The 17,291-nt window shown below is 45.4% G+C and overlaps 1 protein-coding gene across 7 annotated transcripts in view; it reads left to right on the top strand.

The window, feature by feature from the left end:
* The first annotated feature begins 5,068 nt into the window (after positions 1-5,068).
* Positions 5,069-17,291, top strand: part of MAP4K3 (mitogen-activated protein kinase kinase kinase kinase 3) — a 76,616-nt gene continuing 64,393 nt past the window's right edge. For 5 of the 7 annotated variants that reach the window (XM_027664545.1, XM_027664549.1, XM_027664547.1 and 2 more), the window contains exons 1-3: positions 5,157-5,287; positions 14,007-14,064; positions 16,920-17,010. In XM_027664545.1, the coding sequence (XP_027520346.1) occupies positions 5,177-5,287; positions 14,007-14,064; positions 16,920-17,010 (260 nt within the window). In that variant the 5' untranslated portion in view covers positions 5,157-5,176. Of the gene's footprint in view, positions 5,288-14,006; positions 14,065-16,919; positions 17,011-17,291 lie in introns of those variants that run through there. The other 2 variants (XM_027664548.1, XM_027664550.1) reach the window with 2 other exon arrangements.

The raw sequence follows: 17,291 nt of genomic DNA, 5'->3' as shown, positions 1-17,291 counted from the left end.
TATCCTTTACTAAAGGGCTGTTATCTTTTCTTTCTCCATATTTCCTCAATTGGAGCCTCTTATTTTTGGATTTAGTTGCTTAGAGGGAGGAGCTTGGTCTTCCTTGTAACTCATCCTCCTTAGCGAAACACTTCAGTCTCATTAAACTGAGACAGAAGCAGACACCATTCATCCTGGTGGATCATCATCTTCATCAGGTTGAAGGGATGGTTGTGCAAGTGTACTGGCTGGGAAAAGTGGTACCTGACAGCAGTGCCTCTCTGAGCCACACCAGATGGAGAGAAAGAGGCACTCCCACACCACATAACCAAACCCAGCACCAGTCTTCCCTCCCAGTGCTAGGAATTACCCCCTGCAGCTAGTCCCTGTCACCTGCCCTCCTGGTCCCCATCCTTTTACTATCTGCTCAGCTCATGCCCACTCTTTCTTCTCTGAGCAATCAGCTCTACTCAGCTTCTTGCAGTACTCATGTCCTGGATCCACCAGCACCAACGGCCAATGCACCAATGGCCAATGCACCAATGGCCAGCAGCACTCATAAAACATTATTTATTACATGGGAGCCTGATTTCTTCCCTCCCCCTTGCCCCTTCCAAAAGGATACTGCTTCTCTCTGAAAGACATATATGAGTATTTCCACAGAGATGTAAAAACAGGGAAATGCTTGCTACTGGGCTTCTGGACAAAGACTATCTGTGTGTTTCCTCTCATACTCATATACCTCTGAGTATGCTCATGCTTCTCCTCCAAGAAAATCCTTCCTAGAAAAAGCCTGTGCTGAAGCAGAAGAAACAATGCTCCGACTAATGCAAAATCATGGGCAGGAATTCTAACTGCTGGAAACTGGCTATTGCTAACTTCCCTCATGCAGCCTGTGCTGGTCAGTGGCAGTGCTGGCTGAAATATGGAACTTGCAGCAGAGAGGGAAGGAGGCAGGAGTCAGGGTAGACCTCACGCAGGCTTTGTTTTTGCAAGAGTGGAGCAGGGTTAACAAAGAAAGGAAAAAGTGGTGCAGGGATCTGGCTGGATTCCAGTTGCCACATGCTGCACCACCAACTGGTATCCCCAAAGGGGCACCATCTGGCAAATGCCACGGAGATGTGCCCTCCCTTGCCCCTGCAGCCATTGCTGCCCTGGGGCACCAGTTAGCTAAAAAAAGCCATTTTTGCCTTCCGTGTTCTTTGCAGAGCAAATGCCAGCATGAGCTGTCACTGCTGGCACGTTGGTCTTCAGTGTGATACCATAGAGGTGGCTCCTCTAAAAGGCTCTTAAAAGGCTGTGCAGCTGCTTACAAATAAACCAGGCATACAGTGCAAAGGGTCTCATCCTGCGTGGGTGTCCCTCCTTGAGCAAGGGTACTGGGTGCTTCAGAAGGTGGAGCTGAGCTTGCTCAGCTGAATGGGAAGCAAACAGCAAAAAGCTGTTCCAGAACAGACAGGAGCAGACATGAGATGCTGCAAGGAAGTGGTACCAAGGAGATGCTGTCTGAAGTCAAGAGGGGCTGGGGAACGGACAGCTTCTTTGGGGAACTGTTAAAAGTGGAAGAGAGCATAGAAGCCAAGTCTTCAGTTGTTGACATCACACTGGAAAGTTTTATTTTCTTTTTTTCTGTGAAGTACAACCTAAAAGCCTCATGTTTGAGGGGAGGGGAAAAATGTCCAGGCTGTACTGTTGCTTTATTACAGTCTTAGAGTCACTCCTGAAAGTGTGAGGCTTTCCTCTGGATATCAGGAGTATAGCAGTATAGGGCTTGTGTACGTGGACCTCCCACATCTGGAGCCAACCGGGCCCTCTAAATTTATTCTTTCCTTCATACACTTCTTTTGGGGCACAACCAACCTGCCCTGGGACTGACAAAAAGTGCAGTCCTTACCTTGACCAAGGCAGCCTTCAGCATTCCGGAAAGAACTTTTCTGCCTCCATGTCTGATCCCACCTGGCTCAAACAGGCACCTGTAAGGACACCTTCCCTCTCACAGCAGCTCCAATCCCGTAAGTGAAAGGGACAGGCCACCTTCCCTCCACAGCGCCAGCATATGCAGCACCTTGCCATTTAGTCTGGCACAGAAAGATGCCAGAGAGGTGGGAAGAGGTCTCCAACTGTGACAAATTCCATTGGTGTCACCTGGAGCCATGTGCAGTCTGCCAACACGTGGTGGCTGAAGAACCAGAGCTCCCACTTCAAGCAGTGGCCAGGATTTAGGGTTGTAGAGCACAAAGTGGCATTTTGGATCTAAGTAGCAGCAGCAACAGGAACCTTAGCAACAGGATGTCATAAGCACAGCTGGAAACAACAAGGTATTCAGCCTCAGCAGGATATTTTTTGTTCCTGTGGGGTGTCACTGACTGCAGCTGGGGCTTGTGATCCCTGAAGGAACCAGAACTCTTAAAGTAGTTGGCATTGACTGAACTCTTACAACAACGTTTAACACCCAAATGCAGTTTTATTGAATTAATTTGACCTTCCTGAGCGGTGTTGAAGAGGAGCCCAGTCTGCCTCTTTGCAGCATATGGCTTGACTGTCCTACCATAGCCATGGCTAAGGAATAGGAGGAAAAAAAAGAAAGCAAGAGAAGTCTTCTCAAGGCTTTGGGAAAGCAAATTATGCCTGACACTAATTTGATCTGACCTGTTTCTGAAGGTAGTGGAAGGCACATCTCACAGCTCCATCTGTCTCTCTCCTTACCAAAGAGAAGGGACACAGACGTTCCCAGGGTGTTTTTAGAAGAGCAGAGGATGAGTGGGCAGATGCCATGGATAGAAAGCAAGATTTAAGGGGGAAAAAAATCCTGCTTGCTTCATTCATAACCATTTCTATCAAAGCAGAACCTGGCAAGAACATAATATGGGAACAACTATAACCCAGTTCCCCTCTAATGAGATAGAAATGAAGAGGCAAGAGCAGTAGGACAACAAGGTTATCGGCTCTCCCCAGCAGGATGTCTGTTAGCCTTTCCGAACAGCTCTAATTCTCTGGCATTTCCTTCTATAACTCACTCAGAGCTGCTGCTACTCCTAAACTTGTCACAGAGCCCAGTCCCCCTGGATTGGCTCTTGGAGCATCTGTAGGAACTCTATCCAGCTAATCTGTGCCTGTTGCCTGTGCCGGTGCTTCCACAGCAGAAAGCAGCAAAGTACGCCCCAAAAACCTCAGTCACGTGCCAGAAAACATTACTGACGCCTGAATCTCAATCTGAATCTGGCAGGTTTGAGACCATTTTGCTTGTGAGAGCAAAGGTCATAAAAACAAAGCCAAGGACAGGAATGCATGGCCCAGGGTGCGTGGAGGGACAAACACACCGACCAACAACATGCAATTTCACAGGCATCCCCTCCCAGAGCTCAAGCTCCTCAACTCCTTTTCTGCTCTGATAATCACGCATTGAAATGGGGCAATGCCCAGCCCCCTGTCCCAATACAGGACAATGTGCCAATGCTCCCCTCTTTCCTTCTCAGGGGAGAGGAAAGACTCCACAACAACATCTTTGGCATGCTGGCAGGGGCAGCAAGCAGATGGTGCATTTTCGTGCCCAGAGCTCCCCCCTCACCCCACTCTGTTTGTTTCACCCATCAGTCACTGGCAGCAGAAATGAGGCGGGAAAAGCTGTGGCTGGTTCACTGGCACAGAGCCCAAGAAGTGCTCCAGGACCCACTCACCACATAACTTCAGGAGCCGTGCATCTGGAGAGAAGGGTTCCCACAGCTGACTGGTGCTTGTTCCCTGTACAGAGAGGGTGGGGAGCACAGACGGGGATGGAGCAGGAACCCACATGCCTCCTCTGTGCTGGAAACCTGTGTGCAAGGTGGGACTGAAAGTCTATACACTGGTAGCATTAGTATAAGACGAGAGAGGGCACACGCTGCATCTCATGGGGGTGTGCACAATGCTCCAGAAAGTTACGAAATAAGAGGAAGCTGTCCCACAGATGAGAGGAAGATGTTGCCCAACCAGAGTGCATTGGATGGGTGTGCAGAGGCTGTGCCAGTGTGCAGGGGACTGGCAGATGCACAGCACAGTGCAGATGTGGGGACATCCATAATGTGTGCTTCCCATGTCCCACTGGGGAAAGGCAGACACCTCCCAGGAGCCAGCAAGGGCCCCAGGATTTCCCATAGGATCCACCACTGGAGGGTGTGGGCAACTGGACACTGCTAGGATTACTGTGGTGTAAGGGTAGAAGACCCTTTCCGGAATATTTTACTTCAAGGATATTAGGGCTTTTCGCTTAAGAAAGTTTTCCTGCCTAGAAGACGTGTCTTTCCCCAGAGAGAGTTTTAGATGTTTTCTCCTCCTGCATTCAAGAGAAACGCTCCTTGACACGAGAAAAAGGTAAGTCCGCAGACACGTGGAAGCCCTGCAGAGGGGGGCCCAGAAATTATACAAGTCCTGAGAAGAGCAGGGGGCGCATCTTTCCTCAGGCCTAGTGTTTGAATAGGATTAATGTTCTTTTAAGTCCAGCGTTCACGACTCTGGAAACAAGTTTTCCTGCAATCCTTACCCTGCCTGGCATTTCAGGGGTACACCTGCGTGTTGGATCTTACTTCACAAGTGGCTTCCCAGTTTTGTGCACCGGGACGTGGAGCCCTGGGCTCCCACGCACCCAGGCGCGGGCAAACGCCGCGTCCCAAGCTGGAGAGCCGGGGATGGACACCAGGGCCAGGGAGGCGGTGGGTCCCTGGTGCACGGGGACAGCACCGCGGTGTCCCTGGGCTCCGGCAGCGGGTACGGGGTCTGGGGCATTGGCGGGTCCTCGGCGCTGCGCCCGCGGGGTCTGCACACGGACCGCGGCTCCCATCCCAGGACCGCGGCTGCGGAGGAAGGCGGCGCTGCCCTGGGGGAGGATGTGCTGGTTTCCCGGGCCGAGGTCAGCGCCGGCCGGTCCCGAACCCGCGGCCCCGCTCCCCCCGCCGGCGATGCCCTCGCGGGCCCCGCGCACGCGCAGAACGTCCCACCTGGCCCTGCTCCTGGCGCGCAGGCGCGGGGGTGTCTCCGGAGAAGGGAGGGGTGGAGGGGGCGGGCGCTGTCCCGCGCGTGCGCGGTGCGGCGGCGGGCGCCATGTTGTCGGGGCGGGCGGCGGGGGGGCGGTGAGCGCTCGGTGTCGTCGCGTTCGCTCCGCGCCTCCTCCCCCGGCCCCGGGCCCGGGGGGTCGCGGCCGAGCGGGGCGTCCGACGGCACCATGAGCGGCGGCGGGGGCGGGAGGGTGTGCGACCTGTCCCGGCGCAACCCTCAGGAGGACTTCGAGCTCATCCAACGCATCGGCAGCGGCACCTACGGCGACGTCTACAAGGTGGGCGCAGCGCCGCGGCCCGGCGGGGGGGATCGCCTCTGTCCCCCTCTGTCCCCACTGCGGCGGGTTCCGCTGTCACGCAGCCTGGCCGGCCTCCTCCTTCAAAATCTGGGGAGGGGGGAGTTCCGTCGCGCAGCGGCGTCCCCTGGCCCTCCCCAGGGCAGCGAGGCCGCCCCCCCCCGTCGGGGTCTGCCCCACACCCCGGCCCGGCCGCCGCTGCCCCCGCCCGGCCGCGTCCCAGCCGGGCAGATGCGGGTGTGTGCGGGACTGGCGCTGTTCCGGCGGCCCTGGAGCCGCCCCGCAGCCGCTCTGGCCGCTGCTCCTGTGTGCCGGCCCTGGCCGCTGCTGCTGGTGCCGGCTCGGGCGGAGCTTGGGGGTCTGGTACCTTCCGGAGGGGGCCGGGGGCCGCAGGGGTGTGGGAAGTTTGCTCGCTCGGTTCCAGCCCCAAATGCCACTTGAAGTCGTGTGCCCGAGGGCGAACAGGGCCCTCCGTCCCGGCTGCTGCTCCCGCCGCTATCTTGGGTGCGATACCGGTTGTGTTGTGCTTGTGTCAGTGTGAAACGTGAGGCTGGGCGGTCCGAGGGCAAACTGGTGTGGTTAGGGTCAGTCTTTCAGGGTTCTGTCCTAACTTAAGCAAACGTAGGAAAATCAAAGCTAAGGCAAAAGTAGCTGAACACAAGCTTGGGGTTTAGGGGACTTTATAATGTACTTTGACATTTTTCCCCACTTTGCAGTGTATGTTCTTATTTGTGTATCCAGTTGAACCCTTGCCTGTTGGGATGTGACAGTCTCTCCCTGGGGTAGGATGACCCTGGTTGTTACCTGCTCCTGACTGCTCTTGGAGCAGAGGGAAGTTTGTCATGTGCAGCCTGGTGGAAGCATTGCTTGAACCGTGTGCTTTCCAAGCGTCTTCTGGCCTGTTTTTGTCATCAGTGGGTGTACACGTGTGTCTAAGGATACTTGTGCTGGTAGGCAGGACTGTAGGGAAACGTGTAGAGCCATTCCACGATTTGAGGTGCACAGAACTGGTGCTGGTGCTGCCTTTCACTCCAGGTGAATGTGCCTAGAATGAAGTCTTGTTTGGGTTGGGGTGATTTTCGTTTAATCTCATTTCGCTTAAATGTTATGGAAGTTTCAGACTAAATCCTCTTGTTACTGCGCTAACACCCTGCTTTATTAATTGTTTAATTGAAAGGGGGTTTTGTGTTGCTTGCCCCACCTTGCCAGCTCTCTTGGTGTGTTTGTGTACTGTGCTGATGTTTTACTTGTCCAAGCCTACTTGCCTTGTGCTCTGGGTTTTTGTTTTTCTGCAAACTGTTCTTCTGTGTGCCTTTATGTGCGTGTCTCTTTCTGTGCAGTTTTTAACTGTGACATTGTCTGATACCTTGTCAATCAGATTTTTTCCGTGCTCTCTATGTGATTTTGATGGATATGAATTAACCAAATCTTTATGGTTTAACTTTAAGGGTGTTACGTCTAACCATAGAGTCTGCAATACACTTACATATGCAATATGTATCTGAATGTGTATCTGAAGCCTGTTAAGATTTGTGAAGGTTTTCTTGATGATTATCATACTTACATTGCAGTAGCCTTCAGTTTGGTGCTCTATGAGTGGCCAGTGTTTGGCACTGCTTGTGGTTCTTCTTCCTTTGAGGCACAGAAGTTCTCTCCCCCCCCTCAGAGTGGATTTGTTAATGTTTGCAATCTGCCTGTGGCAGCCGAGATAGGTGATGATATACCAGGACTAGGTGATATACCAGGACACACTAGGCTGGTATTATAATTATTTCTTCTAGATGGGAGGTAAGTGCTTTCTGATTAGGTTGTGGACAGTGTAGGGAAAATGAGAGGTACTTTTTTCCTGTGTGGATTATTGCCTGTTTCATTTTGAGGCAAGGTCTTGCCCAGGGTGTCTTCAAGGTGGAGCATGAAAGTAGCCCAAAAATAACAATGAAAGCTGGTTACTTTTAATGTGGCAAAGAAGTAGTAATATAGTCTGAACTGTCATCCACATGTGAACTTAGGCTTTATCTTGTATTTGAGGTTTTGTAAAGCTTCTTTCATTTGCCTTCATCCTGTCACCTGTAGGTGAACTTTGTGGTTGATGAAATAATTGTGTGAAGTTGAAATCAGCCATGAGATGATGGAGCTCATCAGTGGTGGGATTTCAGCAGAGTGCTTCCAAGCACTCGACATACTTGGGTATCTTCAGGCTGTAATTTGTGGTTTTCCCCCCTTAGCAGGGAGAGCTGTGAAGGGAGGTGTTTCTGCTGTTAGCAGATAGGGATTATTGCTAATAAGCTGACAGTCTTGCTAAATACTGACTCTTCTGTAACCTGCTTTCCTGGCAAAGCATTGAGGAGCTGAATGCAGACCAGACTGGCATCTACTTCCCTTACTCCGTTTTAGTTGAACCGAGCTATAACAGGACATGGTTTCAATGTTTGTTTTGTTTTTAAAAAAATTAATTATTAAAAAGAAGGGAAGCAGAGTCTCTATTCTGAAGCTTATTGAATTTGACATAAGAGCTGGTGGTGTGGACTGAGCTGCAGAGATTGGAAGAAAAGGAGGGTTTGGGTCAGATGGATACAATCTTGCTGCCCTGAGTCCTGCTCTTACACTCACATACCAGTGTGGGATTTTTGGCTCGAGCCAATATTTTTACAATTATCTGCACTCCCACCGAAGTTCAGCTTTCAGAGAGCCTTGGAGCAAATGATAATTGATTTATCACAAGAAAGGTAATGGATAACTTGTTTCATGCCATTAGCTCTCTATCAAATATTCACAGTCAACAGTATGTATATATTCTAATTAGCACTGGTGCAAATTCGTTGTAGGAGGTGAAGTGTTATCTGAATTGCTTAGTTCTTCATGTATCCCTTTAATTATATTGCTGTGCAGGTCATTTTTGTCTTTTGTGCTTCTGTATTTCACTGTTCCAAAGAATTTAATTGTGAAAGGTGGTCACCGAAGTGTGAAAGAAGAGTTATGATTTATTGGCTGTGAAACAGGGATACTGTCCAGTCGTGCTCCATTGCAGGAAATATTCCTAGACTTTAGTGAGGTAGCTGCTTAATTTTGTTTGTTCTGCATTTATCCTTCTCTCATTTAAGAAGGCTTTTCTGTCTCTTAAAAGTTGCCATTCTTAGTTCCAAGCTCTCTGTAAGTTGTGACATTCTTTTGGATTACAAGTGCTGCACAGGGTTTTCTGACAGGCACCATATTATGATGTTTCCTCTTTGTCCCCGTTCCAATACCTTTGGTTTTGGTAACAATTGCACAGAGTTTGGAAGTGATTGTAGGTCCACTGCTTTTGTTCATGTGGTAAATTTATATCACAGCATATCTTGAAAAAAAAGATATTGCTTTGGTTTAATAAAGGTTGAACTTTATTTGCCATCTCAGAGGTCATTCATCTTGTGCGGGTGGACCCTTCCAAAGATATTCAGCACCTTACTAAAAGAAAGGCTCTTCTTTTACTTTCCCCTTTAATGAAATTCAGACAGCTGTGATAATTAGTGAGATTGTTGTTCCTGCAAGGGTTATACCACGTCTGCCTTATTTCAGTTCTTGTTGGCATTTATGACTTCGACCAGATAACAAATGAAGACACAGAACTCAGTGGGTTGCACTTTGCTTGGGGTCTTATTTTTAAAAAAGAAAAGCCTGATTTTTCCATTTCCCAGCCCTTTGGCAGGAAAGTTGGTTTTGGTGAGGGAAGTCATGTACCCACCAGCTCAACTGCTTCATGATGAAAACTTAAGATTCTGTGGGTATGTCTGGGAAACACCTGGTGACTGTTACTGCTTTCTGCTGCCATCCGTGTTTCAGAGTGTCTGGTTGCTGATAGAGCTTCTGTGTGTTGCTGGAAGAGAACGTGTCCAGGTCAGATGAACCTGAATCTTAATGAACTTCTATTTTGCAGCGTCCTAGACACAAATCTCTTCTCTGCATGTGTGTGCCCTTGGTCCTCTTTCCTGGAGTGATCCAGAGGTGATTCTTCTGCAGTTTGCTGCTTCTGAAATATTGAAGCTGTGCCTTTCAGTTGTGTGCTTTTTGATAGACGTTTTGGTCTTCCTTTCTTCCTGATTGACATTACAGCTTTTGAAGCTTTTTATGACTTTGTTAGGAGTAAATATCTGTTTTGAAGGCTCTGTCTATTCAGCGTTAATTGGCTTTTGAAACTTGTCAGGTAGACAGAGAGGGAGGTGGATGTTTTGCCATCCCATTTTTACTACACTGAATAAGTACTACAAGGCCTACTTTCTGGGACTGTGGTTTCCTTAACCAATAGTCTGTGCCTTGCACAGAGATTTTTGTTTTTCTTAGTTTCAGATCCTTTTGTTTAACATCAGCTTTATCAAAGCTTTGCTTTCTAAAACTATCACTCTGCTGTGTTGTGGTATTGCACTTTCTACCAGAATGTTGGAAGCTAACTATTTTTAGGCAGGGGAGTTCTGAGGGTTTGAGAGAGGCTGAAGAGAAGGAGTGTAGGGCTGGAAGCAAGAGGACTGGGGAGTTGCTTGGGTGTGTTTTCCTGAAGAGCAGAGCTAATCAGGCTCAGGAAACCTGTTTGTACCCTGGAACCAGTTATCCCATGAAGTAGTAACTTGTTTAGAAATCATTTTGTTCAACAGTTCACACAGGAAGTGGTCAAAACCAGAAACCCTTGTTGTTGCTGTCTTACTTTGCTTTTTGACTTAGTTTTTGTTGAAGCATTATATGCTTTATATTATCAGTTTCCCTTTGAAGGACAGTTATAAACTTGTCAAGAGATTTGTCTCCTCGGATTTTACATCTCTACTTGTTCAGCTGCACAGATGTCTGCTTCTTATGAAGTGGAATATATCAGGGGCAGTGCTAAATACTATCCTTCCTCCTCTTTTTCTTTCCTCTCCTGCTCAGGCACACACCATTTGCACATCTTTTGCCTGACTGGTTTTTCCCAGTTAGAGCACATCAGAGTACTGCCTCACTCCGTTGCTCTTTGGTTCTCCATTTCAGATTAGTAAGGTCTTTACGATTCTGAAGCATTTTTGTTAATTAATTTTTGCAAATAGAGTTACAATAAAGCCTGACTTTTTTTTTAGCTTTTATTTCTACTTGGTGGCAGTTTTTTATATAACATTTTTATCTGTCATTCTGCTGTTGTTACAGAGATACTAGTAATTATTTCCTGTTTAATTGTGCAGTGCCTCTTCAGTTGACTTCACAGTTGGTAGAATTTTTGAAACTTCTCCCCAGATGGCAATCTAGATCTCTGGAAGAGTATAGTTCTTTCAGCTGCTGATAGAATTAGGATTCTTCTGTCATTTTTTAGAGCACACGTTGTATATAAATGGTCTACACATTTAATAAAGTACCTGCATGTAGATGCAGGCATTGTGGGCTAATCTTTGCCTCTAGAAAGCCTGGGTAATGCATTCCCATTGAGATAGTGAAATATGCATTTGAAGGAAGTGGTTGAAGGGTCCTGCTCCTGGAAACAGGGATGGATGCTGTAAACCTCAGTATCACAAAGGCTGGGAGTTAGAGCACTTACAGTGCAAGTGGAAGCAAAAAATGAATATGGGTTTTCTTATGTGAGCCTCTTCAAAATTTTGATTGCGTTTTTAGGCTCAAAAGTACTTGTTTGAAATTGTTCTTCATCCACCTGCTACTTATTGATTCTCCAGTCTCAAACCCCATAAACGATTGGTGTGATTTTTCCTATATAAAAACCCAAGGCAGCATCTTCCACATCCTGAGGTGCTGTGTGGTATGTACGCAAGCACCCTCAAATTCAGAGTTGGAGCCAACTCCAAGAGGTGTTGAAAACCCGATGTACTTCAGTCATTCTCAGTCACTCATTCGTGTGAGCTCAGATGAGTAATTGTTTCACAACTGATGATTTCAAAGGTATTTGAGATCTAGTAAAACCTGTCACAGGCACCTCATTCTCATTCTTAGCCTTTACAAGGAACCCTTGTGTGCCTACAATTAGCATAATATTTTTATATACTCAGATTAACAAAGGCCATTCATATTCCTGCTCTTGACAACACCTTCAGTGCTGATAACACAAATGGAACAGGACGCAAAGTTATAATTTAATCGGATTCTTGACTTGGAGTCCTGTATTCTTAATCTACGCCCTGAAGCAGTGGGTAGCCTAGTGTTGGTGACCTGCATTAAATCAGGTTTTGTTCCTCCTCTTTGGCTTTCATAAGCTCAAGCAGATACTGATCCAGAGAATCACCAGCTGACCAAAGAGTCCCACTGCTGCTGGTGCTTGAAGAAATAAAGAAATGCTTAATCTGAAGGTGAAAAGACACAACAATTTTTCTTCCTTGACGACACTTTGAAGAGTTTTTGAAAACATGACGTTGAAGATGAACTTCCTTTGCAATGGGAGGGTGCTGAATCAGCCCTGAGGTGTTGGGGAGTGCAGATTTGACAAGGCTGCCAGCTGCTTGGACTGTTTCTTTGGTTGGCATTGTACGTGTCCTGCTTCTGATGTATCTATAGATTTGCCTGTCTGCTACTGATAGTTTCTTTTGAGCACCACCACCACGTAAGACTTGTGATGAGTATCTTACATGCTTTAATCAAATTTAGATTGAAATTGTCACTAACTCATACTCACCTTCTATCTTGCTTTTTTTGCCACAGAACGTAGTGACCTATGGAGCCATAGTCACAGAAACAAATTACTGACAGTTGGATACAGTATTGTTAAAAGTAAATAAAAACAAAAAAATTCGTGGCAATGTCCCTGAGGCCTGTGAAATTTTTCCATCCTGACTTGCATGTTGCAGCTGTGCTCAGGATGTGTAAGATCAGGATCTCTCCATTTGTATCCGCTACAGTTGTGTCTCATTGATTATCTTATTAGTACAAGTTGCCCTGAAGCAAGACTGTAAGTATTAACAAGACTCCCTGAGGATCACAGGTCTTTGTTAAGGTTTCGGTAGTTTTTCTTGTTTATCTCGGAGGTTAAAAAATTCTGATGTTTGTTTGATTCATGAACATTTTGCCTGTGTGTTTGTTTCATGCTATGTGTTCAGAAAAGAAATGAGGAGTAAAAATCCTAGCTCATGCTTCAATGGTGCCACTTTCGTATGTGTTGCCTTGATTCTCTGGTACAGATAAAAGGAATTCCTTTTCTTAATGTCTTTTTTCCACCAATGATTAATGGAGACATTGCTGCCATCGGTGGGGTGGGCAAATTATGACTTACAGGGAAGGCTGCCAGACAAAATTTATTTTTTAACTGTTTTTTCCGCCGTCAATCAGGTTGGGACTACTCTTTGGCTTTTACAGTATTCTCATTGGTCTCAGAATCTATCACTAACCCTCAGCCTGCAAATTATTGGAAATTCTGGTACTTCCCAGTATTGCAGCAAAGCATTGCTGCACCAAAGAATAGTGAGAGGTTTGAGATCAGCTGTGCTAGGAATGAGCTGAGTAGATCTCTAAACACAGGAATACTCACTGCATTTATTTGGTTACTTTTTATAGTCTTAGGGGTATTTTTCCTTCTATTTGTGGTTCCACAACAACGTCTCAAGCTGCCATGTAAAGAATCAGTACCTTAAAGGTGTTTGGTGAGTCTCATGGCCAGTCAGTAAAGGGTGTGAGTTCTTGAGTTCCTAAAATGACTTAAATGAAACCATTAGCAGCTTAAAAGCTACATCTGTAAGTTCTGTAATTCTGGCCTTTGGAAAAGCAGACCTGGTGTCCCCCTGTGTGCCCTGTGTAAGGGCTAGAGGGGGCATGGCATTCTGTGCAGAGGTGGTCCAGCACAGTGCAGCTACGGGTAACAAGCCTCCCTTGGGGAGAGAAGAGGCTGTAACTGGGCGTCCTTCAGGAGCTGCTGCTTGAGTGCTGGGAAGCAGCTCTGCTGCCTGCTCCTCATGGCTGGGTGCAGGGCCACAGAAGTATCTGCAAGCACAGGGCAAATGGCTTCTCGGTTTTCAATTAGAAGTCAAATGCAACAGTTGTAGAAGGGAAATCATAATTATAATAATTTATGTTGCTTCTTAATAGCTTTTTAAAAATATAACTTCCTTGGTTGCTCAGTAGAAAAGGAGGCCTTAGCAGGACAGAGCCCCGTACAAAATGCAGTGAAGATCCTGAGTCATTGCTGCTGCAGTTGGCCTCAGAGCTGCTTTATATCCAAGGGAAACGCTTTGAGGGGAATACTTCCTAACTCCTTAGTTGCTGGCTTGCCTTTTTGCACCCTTGCATCAAGGAGAAGATGCTGTTACTGGCAGAGAGTAAGGACCAAGGGGCATGTAGTGAAATCCTCAGGAAGTGTTACACTGCTCTGGTGGGAGTCTTGGAAGAGGTCACATACTGCAGGGCACAGCCCTTGATACCCCTTGGGCCTCAGTTGCCTGCTGTGAGACCCGTGAGTGTCAGACCTGCTTTCCAGTCAGTCTCTCAGTGGTTGGTTTGTTTATGGATTTTAATACGGAAGCACAGCATGGTCAAGGACTTGCATAACTTAGGAGTGTTGTGTGGCATTGTAATTTCCTGAGCAGACTAAAGCTTCAGCTCTCAGTACAAATTTGCTGTCTAGTGTTCCCCAACAAGTGGTTTCTCTTTGTTCAACCCTTGTGTTTCTCAGCTGCTCTTTGACTACGTGTTGTCAGAGAACATCAAGCTGAGAATGCAGAGCTGGTTGCTGTGTTCTGCTCTCTAAATATTCCTTTTTTTGTTGTTTTTATAGGCTCGAAATGTCAACACGGGTGAGCTAGCAGCAATTAAAGTAATAAAACTAGAACCAGGTAAGTGTCTCTTAATTGTAATGCACCACAAAAACTAAATATTTTTGTGCTTAAGATAACAATCATACAAAATCAATGTAGTCCACTTATTCAAAGAAGGAGTAATTGTTGCATTTTGCTGTAGGAATACACTGTTCTAAAAAAATAGCAATCATGGCAAGCAAGATGTGAGAGGAAAAATGTAACTGAAGAACAGTAAAATGAAAGCTGATTGAAATTTCAGTGAGAGTTGTGGGTTTTTCTGTCTTAAGTAATAAGTTTTTAATCCATGTGGTACAAAAACCTCTAGAACAAAAGAAATGTGCAAGACAGCAAGGCAGAAAAAAACTCATTGGGGAAAAAGGGTAGAGGAAGAAAAATAAAAAGAAGGATGAAATAATAGCTGAACATTAGTATCTGGGAGTTGAGTACATTTCCGGAAATTTGGAGACTATGATTAGGACTTCACTGTCTTCTAGATTTATGCTTGAACTCTGCTTCTGTTGTGATTTCACAAAGTACATGTGCCCTCCCGATCAGTTCTCAGCCTGGAAGTGCTGTTCTGTTAATAACAAGCATGTTGAACAGGAGGACAGTAATCTGGGGAGTAAAATATCCAGACTTTTTGTTCAACTTCTGACTTTCAGTGTTCCATTTCCAGATTTAATACTCTGTGTGTGTGTGTGTGTGTGGTATTTTAATTACATGTTTTGATCCTTAAGGTGTATGTAGGCAAGAAGGGAAAGAAGGTACAGTTTTTTTCCCTTTTCTTAAAATTCTGGAATTGATTAGAAGTGTTTTTGCAGTGCATGCACATTTAAAAGTTCAGTACGGACACTATGTTTGTTATTAGGTGGCTCAAAAAGTGTATATTCATCACACCTCTATTACTCAAACTGAAGAGTGTGGTCTCAGATGCTCTTGTCTAGTTCTCCTTCTTTGTTTTTTTGTGTCAGTTCCCATTTGCTGGAGTCCTTGGCTTTGCCTGACATGGGTTATCAGTCCAGCTAAGCCGAGCATGAGAATCATACTGTGTGCATTCCCTGAGCTGTGGGCAGAGCCCAGGGGTGTGCTGCAGTGGGGTAATTTGCCCTCATGCTGTGGTGAGGGGGTGAACAACTGGCTCCTTGCAGTTAAATATTTTTGGCAGCCTTTGGACACCTGAGTGGTGCACAGAGAACGTGCTGTAGCTGCCTCTGTTTGCTCACTAAGCTTGGTTTCTCTCTGTAGTTGACACTGTCGGTTGTGATGGAGGCTTGACTGAGAACTTCAGACAGGCAGTGACCACGTTCTAGAACCATGGCACTGGCTTACTTTGGAAGTTTTGCAGACTGGGGGAGAGTGTCAAGGCTTTATGCTGCTTTCATTTTGAATGCAATGAAAACACTGGTCAAGTACTGAGGGAATCACATCCTTTCACAGAGATACCTGTCTGTATGTGAAAATAATTTCTCTGTTCTTTAGTGTCTGTGTGTTTAAAAGTCTAGCCAGGACATAGCAAGCCATCAACAATACACATAGATGTTAACTTTCAGCTTAGGATTTGAAATTTGCTATCAGTTAAATAAAATACACAGGAACATCACCTTTCTGGTTATAAATAACCCAGTTGATAGGTCATGGGTATGTTAATATACTGGGAGAAACTTAAAACATATTTTCTTAGGTCATAGATTGACCAGTTCTGTTGGAATTTATTGTTTTTCTTTTGAAATTTATTAACAGTCATATTTGAGAATTGATTTTTGGACTGTGAAGATACATAGGAGCTTAGTGTCTGTATTCAGGTTTTTAGACAATCACTTTGGTTTCCAGTTTAAGTTATGCTCAGGTGCACTATAGAAAGTGCTAAAAGGAGAATTGTAACAGACTTTGAATGTTCCTGTTTTTTCAACTTGTTTAAGTGTCTCGAGTTATTCATGGAGTTAAATGGTTATTTTAGGCCTCCAGGCTTGTTCCACCGATAAAGGCCTTGAGGCTGGTAAAAATGAGTTGGATTTTGTCTACTATATGTGTCTAACTAAAGAAACTTCAGAAGAACTTATTTCAAAATAACATACCAGACTAGCTCTAATTTGCCCTTATGGCTAAAGAAATTTCAGAGGAGTCCCAGTGTAAGAGACTGAACTACAAAGAACACGTGACATGCATTTATTTAAAAAAAAATTAAAATAAGGAAGATTGTTAAATATCTGTTACCATCATTCTCTTACTTTTGATGGTTTTCTTGCCTTCTTTAAGTTACATATGAAATAACACCACCAAAATAAAATCGTCTCAGTTGTGTTTTCAGTTTCATACATGATTTTCTCAATATACACATCCAGTAAGAAACTTCTATAGAACGACCAGGACAGCCATGGTACCAAATAGTGAGACAGGTAAATGCTGCACCTATGTCAGTGTTTTATCTGGGTGTAAGTTATGCACAGGCCATAAATTTACATTCTCGCTGAGTCTGCTGAAAAGTTGCAGCAGCAGCCTACTAGAGACTGGGTTTTTTTGCTCAGGAAGATGAGCTAATGGGTATTGGGCATATGGCCAAAAATAGCAAAGTTTTGTTGTTTTTAAGAACCCAGGCTATTGGCAGGGCATATGCAGATGCACACAGGGGGGTCTCAGGGAGAATAAGGACTTTAGAAAGAGCTATGGGCAATATTATAACGGGTGTCAACAGACATGAGGTCCATCTGTCCCAGGAGAATATAGTTACTTATTGCTAGTAAATACTGATTTACAGCTAATTTATAGATCTATGAAAATTGCAGATAGTCTTAATTACTCAGAATGTTTGTTTTATAAACATGTTCTGAAAGTTGAGTTAAGATGTGAGTATAACCGAGGCCAATGAAAGTACTCGTCCTTCTGCTTTTCAGGAGAAGATTTTGCTGTTGTGCAGCAGGAAATCATTATGATGAAAGACTGTAAACATCCGAACATTGTTGCTTATTTTGGCAGCTATCTCAGGTACAGTTTGTTTCTTTTGCTCACTTAAAAATGTGTGCCTCTCTCCTTGTAAAGGACAGGTCTAAAAGGTGACTTAGGCAAAACACAATTTACCAAAAAAGTATTATCCAATTTTATATTTTTTTTCATTTACCTTAAAATCTGTTCTGTTTATTACAGTGTATGTCTATAAATAATTTTTCTCTTTGCAAAAGCATTCAGTGATCACGTAGTCATGTTTCCTTGCAAATGAGTTGACACCTATAATATGTAAGTGGAAAATTAAGGAGAAGTATGAAGAG

Source organism: Corapipo altera, unplaced genomic scaffold (assembly GCF_003945725.1).
Source record: "Corapipo altera isolate COAL_440 unplaced genomic scaffold, ASM394572v1 76, whole genome shotgun sequence".
NCBI lineage: Eukaryota > Metazoa > Chordata > Aves > Passeriformes > Pipridae > Corapipo > Corapipo altera.
Note: the sequence above shows the minus strand (reverse complement) of the source record. Positions and strands in the feature narration are given on the sequence as shown.